The sequence below is a fragment of the Athene noctua genome, chromosome 1, assembly GCF_965140245.1.
Source record: "Athene noctua chromosome 1, bAthNoc1.hap1.1, whole genome shotgun sequence".
NCBI lineage: Eukaryota > Metazoa > Chordata > Aves > Strigiformes > Strigidae > Athene > Athene noctua.
The window spans coordinates 92,084,031-92,103,823 of record NC_134037.1 but is presented as its reverse complement, the minus strand read 5'-3'; the positions used below and the strand labels follow the sequence as shown (position 1 = coordinate 92,103,823).

Genomic DNA, 19,793 nt, shown 5'->3' with positions numbered 1-19,793 from the left:
TAGTTAGAAAAATTTTCTTACTGTTCCAGGCATATGACCTCTTTCTTGTTTGCCATTCTGAGGACTACCATTTTTCAGCTTCTTTTTCTTCTTTGCCGTTTCTTTGTGTTCTCTCTGTTTGTTTTGTACTTCGATGAGGACAGAAATGAAGCTGTTTTTAACTTCCTTCTCAAACTCCAACTCATCTCGTAGAGCCAACTGCTGTACAAGTTCCTCAGAATAATCCTTAATAGCAGTTTCAATTTCTTCTAGCAGTTCATTTAACTCAGCAACAGACAATCTTTTTACTCCTATAAATAGTTTGTATAAAAAGTAATCTGTCAAGACTTTAAGCATGAGAATACTTGTGGGAATTACAAGAAAAAGAAAAGTACTCTGAAATTTTTCAAAACAAAAAATTCAGTTCTAAAACTACATAGAACAAAATAATATTCCTAAAGGAATAAACACATCACAGAGGCAACTAGATTAGCAACAAGATGGTTAAACTTTCTTCTTATTTCTGAGAAATCTGAGATAATCTGCAAATATGAAGTGCATGTTGTAGTAAAGGAACCTGAAGTAAGTACTGAACTTGTAATGCTGACATGTCTGTTAACTATTCCTTCCCGCCTACACTCACTGTTCAGAGCAAAAGGTTTCTCTATTTTCTGACACAATCATCAACACTTTGGAATTTCTGAATCCTTGGATTTTTCACCTAGAGTAATACAGAAGCTATACTCTATGAGCAAAGGAATCTTCTTGGGGATATTGCTAAGGTATGCATGCATATTAATAAAAGCTTGTGCCAAGCCTTTATGATAATGTCTTTAGGTGCATTTAGTAGAAAACCCAACAAAATCCCCCAATTTTTCTTTGCCTGGGGATTGTAGTCAAAAGCATGGTCTTGTATTGCCTGAAACAAAGACCTGGATCAAAATTAGCTGGCAGGCTCATTTCAATCAAAACTAAGCATTAATGGTTTTGAGAAAGCATGAGACTCAGTTGGTCAAAGCTAAATCAATTGGTGAGAAGCCTGTAAAATATCAGTGTGGAAACAAGAAAACCCTCCAGGTTTGCATTTTAGAGGTAGTATTGGGTCATGCATTACAGAGTGAAATTATGACCAAGAAGAATGTTCTGAGGCTTGCTTAGGTTAAAAAAGAGCATGTTCTTCAAGCATTGCTTTCCATTCCCAATTAAGTCTGACACACCTAGGGAGCTAGTATGGCCCATCAGTTGCTATGTCAAAGAACATAATTTTCATTAGCATCTGAGAAAAGGCTAGTCCTGGTTACACTGAAGGGTACAATCTGTTTAAGGACATTGCATGGATGTTCAAAATTATTTGGTTACATTGAGTTAGTCTAGTAAATGTCATGCCTAAAAAAACTGTTATAAGGGAAAGTGCTTATGAACAAGTGTTGAAAAATACTAATAAGACCACAAACTGCAGAAAAGTATAGCTCTTAGAAGTACCAAAGGTAAAAGGTGAAATGTGGTTTTTCTCTTCTAAATTACAGCAGGGAAAACTGATTGGAGAAAGCTCCTTGTCACTTACTAAGGAAAAAGCGATGAAACCTGTTAAGGCAATTCTCTGGCAAGGAGCCACAGTTTTTCAGAGTAGTTTAGGCTTAAATCCTGTTCAGACACTGTAACAGAACCACATGCTTAAGGATTGAAGTTGCAACATTGTTTATATTGTTGTTTAAACTATTCTAAGCACATAGCATGCAAGTTATGGCCTCTACTTGTAAGCCAGATCTTGGCTGTGCTCAGTCATGGCACACACCACAGTAGGTCCTACCACAGCAACAACTTTTTTGCCGAGTCAGCTCTTGGTTGGCAGCAACAGCAAATACTCAAACATAAGCAGGGGGAAGAAAGATAAATTCAGCAACAAGATTATCTGGTGCTCTTTGGGTTCAAGTCACAGAGCAGCCCTTACAGTCAGTTAAACTGAGCATACCTGTGGTAAAAATTAATAAGTACATTCCATGTGCATTCAGTACAAAGGGCCGTCTAAGCAGCACAGGTTGCACCACTGTTCTGTTTTTGTGAAGGACGACTAGAGAGAGCACCAATGAATCCTGACACTTAAGAACCAGCTTCACAGCCTAAGAAACAATAGTTCCATAACCACAGGTGCAGTTTACCCAAGTGCAATCCTGACTTGTTTATGATATATCAGTTGTCATTATCAAAGCCTACAAAAGGACCACATAGGAACTACTTAGTTGATGCAGGTGAGTGAAGACAGAGTAATTCAAATGCAGAAGACTACTGGAGTTAAATCTTAGATATGTAGGCTAAAAGACTCACCTGTGTAATCAGAGCTGTAACTGGTTTTATGTTTGGACTGTCTTAATAAAGGTCTTTTCCAACCCAAGAAAACGTAAATACAAACTTTGGTTTCCTACTCTCAATCCTAAACATTAACACCTCTGACTGGTCTTATAAAAGCCAGACAGTTTCTGGGAAAAGCCTGCAACAATTTTAGAGAGGTGCAGACTAATTCTGAAGCAGCTTTGCACGGAAAAAAAGGTAGCAAGAGCTTTTCATAAAACAGTGACTCGAAAGACATGAAAACAGATTCTGAGAAATTGGTGAAGCAAAGTTAAATTATCTGCCAAAGTAACTCAAGGCCTTGTTTGGTCAAGGCTAACCTTTAAACCATAAAGATGCAACAGACAATATGAACTCCTGAGGCAAAGCAAAATAAATATGATATGAAATACCAAGCAAGTTTGATTAGCTCCAAACCTAAGGACATATGGAACTCTCAGAAAAGCGGGAAGCCCTGCTGAGCAGGATACACTTTGCTTTCACATTCCTGAAATTTATGTGTTGAGACAGCTAAGAGTCTAACCATGAAAATGGGATCTCCTCCATAAATCTGAAGTGTAGCAGAAACTAAGTCATGTCACAAAAGGTCAGTCAGCTTTCTGAATCGTTTACAGAATGTATATTGCTGACCCAATTACAGGAAAGAAAGCATCAAACTTTGTAAGAGGGACCAAAGTAGAAGGATCATCTAGCAAATATTCACATTCCTATCACCTTTTAGAACTGATTTTGACAAATACATAGATGAAACAAATTTCCATCATGAAACTGATTAATCACAGGTTTCTTCTACGTACAATTCAACTTACTAGAATTAAACTATATATATAATTTTTTCTTTCCTTTTGTATAGGGAAAAACAGATGATTTCATCTGAGTAGAAGAAGATACAAAGGGGTTTTTTAAACTTTTATGTTGTTTGAAGAGGAATGGAAAGGGAGGACAAAAAATATGCAAGGTCCTTATGGGAAAGAAAAAGCAACGGTTGCCTTATTTTTGTGTTGGTGTATATCAAGATATGTTGCAGTGACTGAAACAGTATCAAAGAAACACTATTTTCTTTATTTGCTCCACAGATTTCAAAAGACTTAGCGAATTTTAAACAGTGAACCGCCCTCAAGAAAGTGTCTCACTTTTAAATGAAGAAATTAATAAATTTTAATAAAAAAGATTGACATCATTTTACTTATGAAGAGACCTCATTCTAGTGAAAGAAGCTTCAGCATATTTGCTTTAATTTGAAATTCTACAAGATTTTATTTTTATTTTAAGTTATGAAAGCTGACAAAGGTAAGTCTATTTATGTTCTAAATCTGGTTTATCCTTTCAAGGCATTTTGAAAATATTTTGGAATGTAGATATTTCATAAGAAGGGCTTGCTATAAGTTAAACATATGGCAAACATCCTTTAAACTATTTTCAATAAGAGTAAGAGTAAAATACTAAATAAATATCACTTACTCTCTTCATAGCTGTTGTTTGTACTGGATCTCTTGAGTGTCTGAATTTCCTGGGAAAGTATGGAGAGCCGATCCGATTGGGTGGGTGTTTCATCATCTTCTGGGTCAGGTGATTCCTGCATCATTTCCTCTATTTCTTCAATCACCTTCAACAAATGAAAAACCTTATGAAAACCCTCCTACATTAAGAGAAACAGCCTGCAATTCGAAGCAAAGCTGTTAAGAGTTTAAGGTTTTGGTGGTTTTTTTTTTTTTTTTTACTTTCAATAAGCGAAGAATCTGCTGAATGGAACTAATACTATGACTGGATGGAAGAGAATCAACAAAAATCATACTGATATTTCCTCCTCATCCTTGCTCTCTGAGAATAAGCGTACCTTTTCAAGGTAAACTGGTGATCTCATAACAAGCAGCATGTTGAAACTACATAGTTATTTCTATATGAATGTACACATGGTTCTACTTAAGAGCACTGAACCAAAGAGAGAGCTGAAATATCTTTCCTGAGTATTCAGTTGAAGGAAAACAAAACAACAAAAAAAATTAATTACCTCCCCACCCCTCTTTTCATGACACTTCTCCAAGGAAAAAAACAACCCCTGAAGAAGCTGAAGATCTGCTGTGCTTATGAGAAGTTTTATGAACTGATCCATCATAACCTGAAGCTGATTTGCATCCCCAGACACAGACCTGAGCCAGACAGAAAGTATAAGAACATAAATCCTGTGCATAGACAGCTTACTTTTCAGTATAAAAATGTCCATATTTCTACAGGCTAAATTATTAACCTGAATAAATAACACAACTTTTACAGGTTTAAAGGCTGTTGACAGTGCTGAGATCCACCTCACAGTAAAAAAGAGCAGAGCCACTTCAAGCAACCCTGTCTCTCATACTCTTAATAACCATGTTCATTAGAGTTCACAGATAACCATTTAAACAAGAAAATATATTCTTGTGTTTGCTTACTAAAGCAGGATCTTAAGGCAGAGTCATTAACCTTATCCAGAAGAGCAATTTTCAAGATAACTTAAGTAAATCCATGGATTTGGAAGAGAAGCCTTTAGACACTAAGTAATTTGAAAGCTGAGTAGTAGAACTATTGATCTGCTCTCATATTAGGCAAAAACTTCAAAGAATACTCGCTAACCACAAAGTCACATGAAGATATGAATGGCCATACAGTCATGCTGGAAAACTACAAACTCTACAAGACCACCAACATTCTGAAAATATTTTTGCCTCTTAACACATATATTTAACTTAATAGTATTTCTGACTAATTAATGGTAAGAAACATACAAAGATTTCAAAGACCCAGGGCTATCAACCTGACCTGAAGCATTGGAATACTATTTAAATCTGAATGACGTAGTAACCTCACACATTATTATGACCCTAAATAAAGAAAAATCAAGAAGATTAACTATGGTGAACAGAAGGAAGAAAAACAAAAACTAATTACAGACTAAAAGAAAATGGTACCCCAACAACACTGTTTTGTTTGCTGAACACTTCACCTGCTCTGCTGTGAAGAGTGGTTCATCATTGATGCAGGAAACAATGATAGAATGCATATCCAACTGTTCTCTTAGCTCTTCGTCATCTGACAGGTCAAGGTTCAAGTTATCATTTACCTAGAAAGCATGAAAATGTGTATTTACATAAGTATATACACACACACAAAAAAATACGTCATGTACATATACAAAAAACAAAAGGGGAACTAATATTAAATTCTAAGGGCAAAACAGATTCCTTGCCCAAAATAATGGACTCAATGATTCCTGCTGTCAAATACCTGGAAACTGAAGTACCTTAACAACTGAAATCAGAACTGAAATTTGAGAAAGTTAAAATAGCTTTCAGTCTTTAAAGTCTTTAAATATCCTCAGCATAAAAAGACCATATGCACAATGATGTGCAGATATCTGCACACAATGACAGGCAGTCAATCCAATGTAGATATTTAAATCTTAAATGAAGACAAACATTTGTCAGTGTGGGGTGAAAACCTATCTATAATCACTACACTAACCTTTTATTTTACTTGCTTTTATAGTTCTTCTTTTTCACATAAGACATGAAAAAAGTTGTTTTAAAAAACAGAACATGGCTATCACCTGAGATTCATATTGAAGACCCTCAGTATTCAAAATATACTTTAAAAATAAACAGAAGCAATGCTGTTCTCACACATATGCCATCAAATTATATTCATCCTTCAAAACCAAAGATGTACATATAGTAAAACAAAAGATTTAAGCCCCCTCCTTAATCAGTCAGGTGTATTTTACTCTTACATGGTGATATATTCTAGTTTATTTACAAAGTTTTTTGCTTTTTTTCTTCACTTTGTCTATTACTAGATCCAGCCAAACCAACCTAGAAAAGCCCCCCAGCCCCCAAAAGCGGCAACCCCTAACCGTTGACATTTTGAGCTCAACCGATCTTGGGGCTAATTAAGAAGCATTATGACTAGCTGTATGAAGTACTTGGTCTCACGGTATTAGTTTGCAATTTTTGTTGTAATTCCTCAAATTTTCTCAGTTTCTTCAGAAACCTTAACAGTTTTCAGATTCATTTTGAAGATGCTATTGATATCCCCAGATAACTAGTCTATAGGGGAAAACATACAATTCGTGTTTCTTCAGCCATCAGAATGAAGTCAAATGTCCACCTTCTTCCAGAATCTGAATTCCAATAACCATTCAGTGACAGTGCTCCACTAAGAATATCTGTTCACCTACAGGACAGATACATTCCAGTTTTGATTCTTTACGATCTGCAGTCCTCAAATGTTTTTCCATGTATATAGGATCCTGACAACAACTACAGGATAGTAAGCAAGGATAACAGTTTTATCTAAAGTGAGGTCAGCTTTCCCTCCTCACATATCCAGAAACAACATTTTGAGAGACTATCAGAATATATTCTAATAATTTAGACTAATAAACCACCTAAACCAGCCCAAGCTGCAACTGATGCCAAAAGGACCACCTGGCCACATTCCCTGCCTGTTCTACCTTCACACTCTTACCAGAGAATGACCTGTTTAAAAGTAATGTAACAGAAATACAATGACTAAGCAATTGCACAATCCTGTTCCTTGTATCATTGTACAACACTTCCACCCAACTACTTCTTTCACCATCATAGCTGTATGAAAGTGTTCACAGATGTATGACATGAGGCAACAAAGATTAGATGAATCAGCCTTACATTTTTTCCCTACTAAACCAAGAAGAGAAATACTTTAAGCACAGGTTCAACAGCATACTATTAGTTTCAAACACATCAAAGAAGTGTTGCTTAGCTGTTAGTATTCATTGTAAGAAAGTTAAAACAAGTTAGTAGCTGGTCCATATGTGCTGTCATGTATCCAGAAATACTGCTGAAACACAGAGAAGTAGAAAGAAAGTATGTCAAATGCTCTCAAACAGATGGGCTTTACACATCAAAAAGCACACCAGGTGGAGTGAAAGCTGAAAAAATTTTAGATCTGTTTAGTCCATAAACTGAACTTCCCTCTACTGGCAGCATATCTAAGATTATTTCTAATCCAGCAACACCACATTTTTTTACATAGCTCCTTCATCACTTCCTGCAAAGAACCTACAAAAGCTATCTGAAGCACTTTTTTGTACTGTACATAGTTCTTTATCAAGAAATCCATCAGTCTTTTACTCGATTTTTTAATCACACAACAAGGTCGTGGCACGGGGCGTTGTAATTCTTTTTACTTTAAATGTAAGGATTTAATTACTCTAAGCCACTGAGAATCTGAACAAACACTCTAATAAAAATTAGAATAAACACAAACCAAATTCAAGGCATAATCATCAGACTCAAACTGAGAAAGGGAGTCGCAAATTGCCATCTATCCCTGCTAAACTCCAAAGTATCTCTTAGCAGGACAAACTTTGTTCCTGTCACATTATAAAGTTGCTGTGGATTACATAATGGCAGAAGTCAAAGCATTACCATATTCTCAGGTTACACACAGATATACTTTTACAACATAACTCAACTTCATTATGGTTAAAAGATAAGCCACTCATTTCCTTAGAAGACCTGGGAGATGGGAATTCTTCCTAAAGCATTTTAATTCACTTTTAGGAAGATCAGAGGACAACCCTTTCTATAAACCTCTCTGAAGCTCTTCATTCCCTGCTCCCTCCCCAGACAATTATTCTACTTGCTAATTAAGAGAAACAAAGCAAAACAAACTCTTACACTTCAGTGTCTCCTGGGTCACCTCTCCTGTAAAAGTAGCCACTTTAGTCTCCATCTGACTGCAGAATGAGATGAACTTAGAAAAAGTCCACACTGGATTTACTAAATCAGAGTACTTCCATCTCTTTTCCTCCCTTACCAAGAATAGTGTTCAAAATGAAACAGACAGTAGAAAGATTCTATGTGAAACACTTTTTCATTTTACAATTTCTTCTGTCATGGTCTGGCTCTAATGAACATTCATCTAAAACTAAACCCAAATTATTTTAGCCCAAGGAGATGCAAACATAAATAGTTGTTTGCTTTTTTGATTTTTAAAAGCCTCTCACGTATGCCAAGCACTAAAAATATTTTAAGCCAATAACAACAGTCTTTTATACATGCTCAAATTGTTGTATTTCGCTGCTGAGTATAAAAGATCCAAAGAGGGTCTTTCTGCTGATCAGAACTTACCCCTTTTTCTGAAAGATTCAGTGTTGGCAAGTGCAAAGCTCTGGTGTGGGAAGATTTCCAGTCAACTGGCATTACGTTACCATAATTATCAGTCAAAGCATTCCAAATCCTGGAGAGAATAAAGGAACAAAAATGTAGACCTCAAAACAAGCAGCAAATGATCAAGAATAAACATATTTGTAATGATAATATATTTCTATCAACAACTATTTTTTCCTCCCTAAATATCATCTACAAGTTACTGACTGTATTTTTATAATGCTCTGAAGCTAAGAGAAAATGCTTTTTGATAAAATATTTCCTTTTTTAAACCAGCAATGAACGGCTGGGTTTTTTATGTATGATTTATTTCACAGTAGTGAAATAAAATAATGCGATGATTAGACAGTTTCATTACTAATTATAAACTACACTCAAAATCTTTTTGGGGGGTGGATGAGTCCTTCCTTTAATGAAATGTGAGCTCAGCTACAAATTCCATTCCTAGTGTTGTTTCCGTTTTCCTTGTCTTCTGCACTTTAAACTCAGGAATTAGCAGAGGCTGAGTAGCAAATTCTGAGCCAGATCTTTTTTTCTTTCTATTTATCACAGAATAATGAACATGCACAAATGATACTAAAATTTTGCAAGAATTTAGTTTTATTCAGGACTCTTTCCGAGCTCAGTCCACCACTCTTGTCTACAGTTGGTCTGAACTGTGCCTACAGTGTACAACCTCTCTGGCTGCACTAGGGCTGCATATGCAGCCCTATTCTGTATACCAGTTCAGATGAAAGAGAGCTGCTCTGTTCACACATTGCTGCCTTAAGTCAGCTAACAAGCTCTGCCTGTAAGCACTATGCTGTGGGAGCATGTTCGAAGTGGTTGCCTAGCTAGGCTCCAAGGAGGTCAGAGGAATGGCCAAACCAAACATAGAAAGGCAGAGAGAGAGCCTCATCACTGCCCAACATGCCTCTGATGGATGGTTCTCTGAACTTACCTCACTGTTTATACCATAGATATCCAGCCTTTTGCTAATATGCTTTTTTTAAATTTCCTTCTCTTAAAGTAAGATGTACAATTTATCAAAGTAAAACTTCAGTATTTGTAATGAAGGTGACTGAGATTTGCTGTAAAGGGACAAGTATAAATACTTGTAAAATAGTGTTATAAACAGGAAAGCGACATAGATCAAAGGTTCTATTGCTCAGGGGAAAAAAAAAAAAAAACCAATTATCACAGTTGCAGCTGAGATTTTGTTCTCCACCCGCTTTCCATATTTTCCATGTATTAATTTCAAACACTGAAACAGTGGGCATTTTGCAAGAAGCTAAACAAATATTACCCTCAGTCACCCTGCATTTCAGAGCAGCTACTTTTTCTTACCCCGGAGGTAAGAGGCACTGGGATGATGACACACTTCCCTGACAGCGAGGGAAATAAAACCAGATGTCAAACCTGCGCCGGCTCCCAGCCGCTGCCCGGAGGGCGGCGAAAGGCTTCAACTCCCGCAGCCCACAAGCCCTGCTGGGACGCAGCGAGAAGGCGGCCCAGACCAGGAGGCCCAGGGCAGGGCAGGGCTGGACAGGACTGGCGAGCCACGGAGCCCGCGCTGCCCCCCGGCTCCGCACCCTGCCCCGCGCCCCCGACCCGCCTGTCCCCTCAGGCCGGGTCGGGCCGGGCCGGGCCGGGCCAGGCCTCCTCCTCGGGCGGCCCGACCGCCGCTGCCTCCCCGCCCCGGGGCCTGCACTCACTCGTCGTCCTGCAGGGCGCTCTGCTCCGTGAGGGGCCGCAGCGGAGCGCGGCTGTCGCCGCCGCCGGCCCGGGGGGCCTGCGGAGGCTCAAAGCAGAGGGACAACTTGACCCCCAAATCCCCGCCGCCGCCGACCCAGCTGCCTTTGTCGCGTGCGGCGTCGGGACCGCCCCCCGCGGAGGGCTGGAAGCCCGAGAAGTCTTGCCAATCCCCCGGGTCTCGCTGCGAGGCCGGCGCCGCCGCCATCGCTGCCGCCGCAGCGGGAGACGCGGGGCTGCGCGCCCCCGGCCGCCGCGCGCTCCCGGCGGTGCGCGCCCCCGACGCCTCTCGCAGCTCGGGGAGGGGCGGGGCGCGTGGGCGGCGCGGGGCTGCCCAACGGCCGCGCGCGGCGGGAGGCGGAGCGGCCTCAGCCTCAGCCTCAGCGGCGCGGCCCCGGGCGCAGCGCGGCGGCCCCGGCCCAGCCCGGGCAGCGCTCGCAGGGCGGCAAGGGCCGGGCGCGGCTGTGCCAGCCAGCAGCGGCCCCGGCCGCTTCGCAGGGCTCGTTCCTGCACGCGGGAAGCGGCCGGCGCAGGCCCGAGGCGGGCGCTTCGCCGGGGAGGGCAAGGGGAAAGGAGCAGCAGTAGCTGTAACTTCATTCTAACCGAGAGATGGGCGGCTTTTTGACTGCAATCCACCCCCCTCAGCCGCCTAACACATATAAAACTGAGCTTTTGAGGTATTCGGTTGTTACTCCCGTCCCCATCCCCCGATAGCTTTGGATGGTGTCCTTACGTGCAATAGCTTATGGCTGTCTTTTTTTTATCTAGTACATATTCAAGCTACTGTAAACTTCTGGTATCCCGAGGCACATAGCAAGAATTTTTTCTGCTTAACTTCTTTATTTGTTTGGAGCCTCCTTTAAGTTTCTTTTCATACTTCCGGCTTGATGTTGGGAAAGAGACACAGTGAGTGGAAAATTAATTCCCTGTTAAGCATCTGCATGTCACTGAGGTAATTTAAAGACTTTCACCCTGACAAACTCTATTTATAGTGTATATATACACATCACAGGCATTCCAATATGATCCTTTCTAACACTGGGAGTAGGGCAAAGGAGGCCAGGACTACTTTGTTCAAATGTGGATGCACCATTGTTTTATACATTGGTACAATGATGTTTTCTGTTCCGTTCTGATGAAAAAGCAAAACGTTTGCAGGCAGTTTGAAGATGCTCTTCTAGAAGACATAGTCTTCTGTAGCCATAGTCTTGGGGAGGAACAGGTAACTAGCAATGGAGAGGAAATTACTGGAATTTCAGCATATGTAAATGTAGAGGGATGCACAAAAATACTACTAGTCAAAGTCAATTAGGGCTTTGCGATAACTGTTACTCCTTGGGTATTCTGGATTATTTCAGCTAGCTCTTACAGAGCACAGACTCAGTGGTCAATAGCAACCCAAACAGTAAATACAATGCTAGATCCGGGGTGTTCCATATTTTAACAATGTGGATATTTTGACTCCCTTTATCCTTGTTCTCAAAAGGATGTAATAGAGTGTGAAGCACAGAAGAATGGCAAGGTTGGCCAGAAGGTATGGAACAAACATCTCCCAAAGAATCATCTTGGGCTTTTCAGCACAAAAGAAAAAAAAAAAAAAAAGAAAAAAAAAAAAAGAGAGAAGACACAGGTCTCTAAATGGGTGGCATACAGATACCGAACCACGTGAATGCATAAAGTCAGGGCTATCAAAGGAAACCATCAAGGGTTTAAGTTCAAAGAAAGAAATGGAGGCAGTTTTTCACAGAGCACGTAGTTAAGCTGAAAACCTCCTTGCCTCAGGAAGTTACATACCAGAACTCTACATCAAGTCCATTAACTTACGAATTAACAGAAGGAAAAACATTACAGGCTAATAGGTAAATAAAAGATCTGTGGCTGAGGAAGCCCATGAAGTGCAGATTCTGATTCCACATACTTTCTATAGGACCTCATATTAGAGTTCCAAATGATTGATTATGGCTTTCTGACAGGTACAATTAGACCACATGGTCTCAATGGCAGGGCAAAGGCCTGACTTTGCGTTTGAGAGATTGAGCTTTACTGAATGCTGAAACTTGGGAATCCCTCTAATGTAAAAATTCTTCAGTGTAAACCACAGAACTTTCTGTAACTGCAAACTGTTTACCCACATTTTGTTCTGAACTGTTTTGATCTAAGGTCAGCAGGACACTTAACATGAATTCCTACTCCCAGGGGAAAAACACCTCACCATAATATCAAAATATAAACTAATGTCTCAAGGACCAGTGTACAGAAGTAATAAATATGAACATTTAAGAAAATATGCATCAATAGGTTTAAAATTTTTTATTGTGCTGCCAAGAGCCAAATTACAAGAAACCGCCTTACAGTTAAAAAAGTAAACAAGCAATCTGCTGAACCGCAGTGCACTCCGAGTGCCACATATGCATCTATTTTTCAGAAAATTATATCTGCATTTCTCTTACAAGAGCACAACAGGAACCAAAGTAAAAGAGTGTAATGGATACAGCACATAGGATAAATCATATCTTTAAAATAATAATAATAAAATAATAATAATAAAAAACATTTTACACCATGTCCTATATCCTGCTAATATTTTCAGAATATGGCCTTGATTGTAAAACAAAAGCAAGCATTTACAATTTCTGGATAAAGACTGCTTACTCTTATGCAAGGAATGGATGTTTTGTCTTGACAAAATCTTTGTAGTAACTGGACAGAAACATCTCTGTTTCAATATCAGATTGCGTACAAAACACTGGGGAGACTACATTTTTTCTTATTGGTGGTTTGAAACTGAAGTTATATAAGCAGAAAAAATGTTGACCCTTAATGATACACTTATTTTTTTCTTTGATGCAAACAGCTAGAACACCTTTTTGATATTCTAAAACAAAAAAATTGTTAATCTTCAGATTAATAAATTAGGTCATTATAATAATAAATTAGGTTTTTTTTTCAGTTTTAAAGTTCAGCAACCTCTGACCAAGTATTTACAACAATACTTGAGAGTTCCTTTACAAAAAATACATTTTCTTTTCACATTAAGCATACTGGGTATCTGTGTCTCTTATGACAAGCATTTGTAAAAGAAAAAAGGCAATGCACAAATGGGTAATTAGTATAAAAGTGCCAAGACCTGTTTGGAAAGTTAACATTGTATTATACAGTCAGAGTTATAAATGAGGCAAGCTACAACAAACTTCCAGCTTAATGTGGACAATATTCCAGTAGTTGTTTCAAACAATTGTTTGAAAAAAAAAAAAAAAAAAAGAAAGAAAGAAAAAAAAGAAAATCCAGGAGCCGATGTTGTTATTCTATGGAGCGGATTAGTGCTGCATGTATATTGTCATCAGTGTCTCTAGCCAATGCATTCATTAAAAAGCCTTTTTAAGGCTAAGCAGGAAAAGAAAAATAAGAAACACCCTGAAATGTAGCAAGTAGCAAGAGCAACGCTTACTGCTATAATCGTGCACATACTGTACACACGCAAACACAAGAGTGCACACACACACACACGCGCGCACACAAACACTTTCAAATCAATCTGTAGGTAGAATGAGATGCTCTTTTCTTGTCTCTTCTAAACTCACAAGCGATTAAGCATTGATATGGAATGCCTGTTTATCTGTTTCTGCTCTGGGTAAAATCTCTCTCAGATAAAAATACATTCAACAAGAAAAAAAATAGAAAAAATATATACTGTATACATAGTATTTTATATATACAGTATATATATGTATAGTGTATATACACATGCACGTATATATACATATGTATACCTACCTGCATTTGTATATACATATATATACACAAACATACAAATACTTTTTTGTTGTTTTTAGCATAATTATATTTACATAAATATTCCTATAATGCTAAAGTTTAAAGAAGCATGATCTCCTTTTTTTTTTTTTCTGAGCTTCAAAAAAGGTGCTTGAGTAATATACAATTAAAATTAAGCAGCTTCCTAGCATGGAAGTAGTTTCTAAATCTGCATACCAGTAAATAAGAACATCAACAGGAAAAAAACAACCTTAAAACAGTCTCTTTTTTAACTCTCTTGTAAGCAAGAGCTTTGTCCAACAAAAATATTTTTCCTTCTCCTGTATGAACAACCAGAGATTGATATAAAATAACAAAACAAAACCACAACAGACAAAACAAACAAACAAAAGCCCCTGGAACTGCATGGTGTTCTTGACTTTTCCTTCCTTTCTTCAATACTGCTGTCAAAAGATCCAGTGCTCATATCAGGAATTACTTAGGCCTCAGTCATTTGCTAACTCTGCCAAAGTCTGGCTAATCTAGCCAATCAGCTTTGAAGAAAACAAAAATAAAAACAAAAAGCAGCACAAGGTATAATTTTATACATCCTTAATAAACCCACCCTTTATTTTCTGCTATAACCTTTTCCTTGCTATTTCATTAACTACTGCAGCTTCTCATCATATAGAAAAATATTTGCAGCTACACCACACCTGTGATGTGACAAATTCTGTTCTAGGAGCATATTACCGTAGCAACAGCTGGGAAAAAAAAAAAAAAAAAAAAATCAGACCTTTTAATATTTTTTTCACCAGGGGTTAGGCTTTGCTGCAACAGATGCAATTTTGGAGCAACAAGAAAAACCACTATCCTGCTGCTTGGCAGTATTCTTTATTCATTTTCTTCTCCAGTCAAACATGACCAGCTTTTCTTCTCTGAAGCTTCCTTTTACCTCATTGCCTATCCCTAGCCCCCAGTTCCCCCTCCCAAAAAACCTCTATAGCTATGTTACAAGCAAATACATCTTAACAAGTTTTAAAACTTTGGTTCTAAGAAAACACTTGGTCAGTTATCTCAAGGAAAAGTGGGAATGCTTTTTCTGGCACATTGCAGGAGTCAGAGCTCATCCCAGTAAGGTCTTAGAGCTGTACATGTAGTCACAAATCCAATACAATCCACTAAGCAAGTGCACAATTCTAGTTTTATTTTAATAGCAGACTTAGTCTCTCTCTCTCTCTCTCTCTCTCTTTCTTAAATCCTTGGTAAGGGTGGAATTCTTCAAACTGTTTGATAGAAATTATCTGCCTGTAGGTTGTTCTGTTTCTGCATGCTGTAAAATCCACTGTATCTTGAATCTGGGTCTGCAATTCTTAGCATCCTCTGAGAACTGTCCACCTGGACCATGGTACCTTTCTTGCAGTCTACGTATACCAGTTGATTGTTTAGGCAAGAAGGCTGTTAAAACAGAAAAGGAATATTGAGAAAATGAAGAAATCTTTGTATTCCATACATAATTTAAAAAGTCTTTGTCGTTCAAGGCCATAAGCACAAAACAAAATCAAATCAGCAGTGATAGAGTCTGGACTTCTGCTAAACTTGGTAAAGGCTTATGCCAGGCACAATAACAGACCAACATTCTCTTCTGAGTCACCATTTTTCATCTTCTGAATGGAGCTCTGATATTCTCATACCCCAGATGGACTGGTTAAATTTTTCTCTGTTAGTCTAGCACCACATAAGGGCTTAACCTTGTTGCCCTGGATGTTCAGCAGCTTGTTTCCAAGACTCAAACAGCCTCTTTATTGCAGATCTTTTTAAAGAATGTTTTGCTCCTGGCTGCAATTCCGCTAAGAATGGGAGAGATCTCAGCTGTTATAGTTAATCCTGGCATGGGGTGTCCTATGGTATCCTTCTATATTCCCCTTCTGAGGTGGTTTACGTATTACTTCCTTAATTAGGAAATCATCCCCCTTTTATCCAGTATTCGCTAAGCCTTACACCCTTGCAAAGCAGTGTGTTATTGTAGAGATGCCAATGTTGATGTGGCACCTGGTAGAGTTGTTCTTGCTTGCTTCTAAGTGTGGAACAGAAGATTTAATTTGAGGCAAATGTGAATAAGTAAAGGTTTGGGTATGTAATATCTACAAGTGTGAATGCACATAAAATACTGCTCAAAGGAAGACTTGAACTATGTGTACTGGCTTTCCAGTTCTGCTATTCCTCTGTTTGAGAATCCTTCAACTGAAACATTTTGCAGCTGAGAGGAAGGTGAAATGACACTGGGCACATATGACCTTAAATGTTTATGGGCTAAGCATGAAGGAGGACAGGCAGTAAACATACTCTGGGGATACGTATGAAGTCAGTGACAATGCATGTGCATGCTCACACTATAAGCATGCAAATGGACTGCAAATCTTAAAAATTCCAGTTTCCATTGATGTATGTAGCTTCTTTTTTCCAAGACTTAAACCAGAAGGGTTTTTTATTACTAGAACTTCACATTCAGTAACCCTTATCACAAAAAGGTTTTTTACCCAAATATTTCTTACAAAATAGTCTTTAAATTTTTTTAAAATTTTGCTCTTCAAAAGATGATGGATGGATGGATGGATGGATGGATGGATGGACGGATGGATGTAGAACAGCCTTTCTGAGAGTTTAGGAGTGAATCCATTAGAGTGAAAATGAGTTTTTAAATGCATTCCTTAAATTCAGGAACTGGTATTGCTTACTTGTCTTGAAAGAATGGACACGGAGTAGTATCAGTTCCTCATGCTTCCTATTGAATTACAACTGAATTTGAATTCAACTTTATGGTCTGACTGTATTTGTAAGTTTGTTGGAAACCACTTTTAAAAAAAAAAAAAAAGTTCAGCAGTGACAGAAAATATGGACACTTCATTTTAAAAATTACTCTATTACTCTTCTAGGTGGAACTGAAGAAAAGATGCTCTCAAACTGTGTTTCAAGCATGGACAAAGTCTGATTAGAATTAGGAAGTGTAAGTGGGATAAATTGGGGAACTGATATAAATGGCATTTGAGTATGGAGTAAGGGCTTAGTCTGATGAAAATGTTTCTCAAAACAAAACTATGCTCTTTCACTGTTCATTTCCAAGCTACCTGCTTCTTCTGGTTTTTGGCAGTCTCAGAATACTTAACTGGTAGATATTTCCCAAGACCTCTCTGAAAATATTAATCCCAGAACCATATGATGCAGTTGTTAGAAAATGTGATAAATACTACTAGTATATACAGTACCTTATATTGTACAAGACTTTTAAAGTGGATGAAGGTTAAGATAGCAAAAATATTCTCTTAAGAGTTTGACTGCATATAAGAAAATTTCATGTATTTACCTACACATATACGGAGTTGGATTTTTTTAAAAAGTATTTTGCTGATAGTGAAAAAAATAATGTAGGTGGCTGAATAAATCAGACTGACTCGTATAAAATGATTTAAGACATGAGAAATTTGAAGAGAGAGTTCACATGATGTGAACTCAATTGCATCCTATACAATATTCTAGTTTAATCTGGTTTTCCAAAAAAGTGAAAGCTTGGAAATACGACATAAACACAGCACCTTTGTTGGAGCTTTGTAGCAGGACACTGGAATCCACTGCTTCTTCTGATTGACGAGCAGAAGGACAATGATCAGTAACAGCGCTATCGTGATTGGAATTGTCACCAAGGCAACAGAGCTAACTGACGTATCTTCACTTGGGTGTGGGCCACTGCCACTTCTGTACTCTCCCTGGAGATGACTCATGTCTGCAAGGCAAATGTGAGAATTTGTTAGTAATTATAAATGGGCCTTGACCATAAAGAAGAATGTAATAAAAGTCCCAGTCATGGATCTTGTCACCCTCATGAATTTGGACTTTCCCTCCTGGAATGTCACCTTATTTATATAAACTAGAACAACTGAAAGTTAGCATCTTGTATAGTGACTATATTAGTTAGGAATAGGCCATCAAAAAGAGAAGAAATAGGATAGAATCTAAAGCACAGTAACAAGCAAGTCTGACAATAACCTCTTAGCTCAGTTGTGTTCGCATCATCTTATCTGTTCACTTGTAAAAAAATTAGCCTGTGTTTCTATGCTGAGGAAAACCTGGAAGTCTTAGGATGAAAGGTGTTTTTTTTTTTTCTTTTAAAAACTGGTAGGGCAATTATGATGTGTTTGCTCTCTCATTTGTTAAGAGGATATTACAATACTTGCACCATTCAGCCTGTGAAAACAGACTGCTGGCAGTCTACTAGACTGTAGCAAGTTTTGCAGGTAATTGCAAGGAACAGTAATTATCAATGACATATACAACATTCCCACACAGTTTGCAGTGTATGTTTATAATACCCAGCCAGGATAGTTGCAAGCCAGCTACTAACGTCTGTGAGAAATGAAAATGCTGTATTTATAAAAGTAGTAAGCTTACAATTTTGTAAAGCAGTTACATTTCACGTATGCTTTCTCCAAAGAATAGTATGCTATAAGACCATTCTTAGATTTAAAAAAAGTAAATATACAAGTTTAGGTAGTCCTTCAATTAGAAAAGTTTAACAAAGACTGTCATAGAGCATTTTCCCTACCCTGGAATTACGATTTCAGCACAGTTTTAAACTAAAGATAGATTTATACATCCTTAGACAACTTACTAGCACTGTGTCATTATACCTGAAGTGTTTTTTTTTAACTCTGATATCTATCTATGATACATGTAAAGTTGTGGTATATGTTTTCTTGTTTTTGTTATCAATGTAAGAATGTCAGATGGATCAAATGTACGTCTATCAACTCCCATGGCCTGACAACAGCTTGCTTTCTAGTTTTTGTATTGGAAAAGACACTGCAGAATCACTCCTCGTTCATCATTTTATCGTATTCTTCATTTTATAAAACTCCATCATACCAACACAGATGTTTCTTCCAGGCTGAAGATCGAATGATAATAAGACCAAATTGCATAAATAGAATTTAATAGACTGCCTCATCTTTACTCAGAGCAAAATGCGTGTGAGAGTTCTGCACTGAAGAATATTCTCAGACAACCACTTTTTGAAGCATTATACAGATGCTACCTGAATAGAACAAGTAGATGTATTAAAACATGGGGAATAAACACAGACTTAAGTTAGCCCTGTTTATATCAGATCTCACCTCTGTGAATGTGGATGATGTCATTTTCACTCGGTGTTGGCCAGTTTGGTACTTCTAGTTCAATGTCTCCTCGATGATTTGTCTTCTCAATGGGGATGTTAGTAGGTTCAGGTACATACATCTCTGTGAAATGAGATAAATGTGTTTCACAAATTACAAGCTGCTTAACTTCTCAGTGCTGCTCTTAACTCAGGAAATATACTTGGCCAGCAGCAGTGCTTTCTCCTATGAATCCTTTCATTTATTTCAGAATTTTCACCATTACTAGTCTGGGATTTTGTTTTAAAACTGCTTGCATACTGTATACAGGATACATGCCTGCTGTCATCATCACCATCATCCTAATGTGAATGGGATGACATAGGCGTGTGGTCAAATTTGCTTTAAAAAATACCATTTTGGAATACACACTTTACTACACTCTTGCTCTTTTGTGATACTAAACAACAAAAGAACCAAGGGAAGGCTACGTCTTCCCAGCTGGTATGTAAACTGTCACTGCCAGTTTCTCTGCCTTCCTTTTTTTGTTATCCTCAAAGCAGGAGAATTGCAAGACAGGTTACTGATGAATCTGCCTATTTGTCCTGTTTGAAGTAGTTACCAGCTGACTAAATAAGATGAGCAA

At 38.1% G+C, this 19,793-nt stretch overlaps 2 protein-coding genes across 6 annotated transcripts in view; both read right to left on the bottom strand.

Annotated features, from left to right (window-relative positions):
* FEZ2 (fasciculation and elongation protein zeta 2) overlaps positions 1-10,512 on the bottom strand; it is a 28,923-nt gene extending 18,411 nt beyond the window's left edge. For all 3 annotated transcript variants that reach the window (XM_074896912.1, XM_074896911.1, XM_074896913.1), the window contains exons 1-5: positions 10,211-10,512; positions 8,478-8,586; positions 5,309-5,425; positions 3,790-3,934; positions 22-290 (exon numbers count right to left, since the gene is read on the bottom strand). In XM_074896912.1, coding sequence (XP_074753013.1) covers positions 22-290; positions 3,790-3,934; positions 5,309-5,425; positions 8,478-8,586; positions 10,211-10,455 — 885 coding nt within the window. In that variant the 5' untranslated portion in view covers positions 10,456-10,512. The remainder of the gene's footprint in view (positions 1-21; positions 291-3,789; positions 3,935-5,308; positions 5,426-8,477; positions 8,587-10,210) is intronic.
* A 2,030-nt stretch (positions 10,513-12,542) lies between these two features.
* The window catches only part of CRIM1 (cysteine rich transmembrane BMP regulator 1), a 196,529-nt gene continuing 189,278 nt past the window's right edge, over positions 12,543-19,793 (bottom strand). For all 3 annotated transcript variants that reach the window (XM_074896908.1, XM_074896909.1, XM_074896910.1), the window contains 3 exons: positions 19,169-19,291; positions 17,594-17,781; positions 12,543-15,458 (listed from right to left, as the gene is read on the bottom strand). In XM_074896908.1, coding sequence (XP_074753009.1) covers positions 15,282-15,458; positions 17,594-17,781; positions 19,169-19,291 — 488 coding nt within the window. In that variant the 3' untranslated portion in view covers positions 12,543-15,281. The remainder of the gene's footprint in view (positions 15,459-17,593; positions 17,782-19,168; positions 19,292-19,793) is intronic.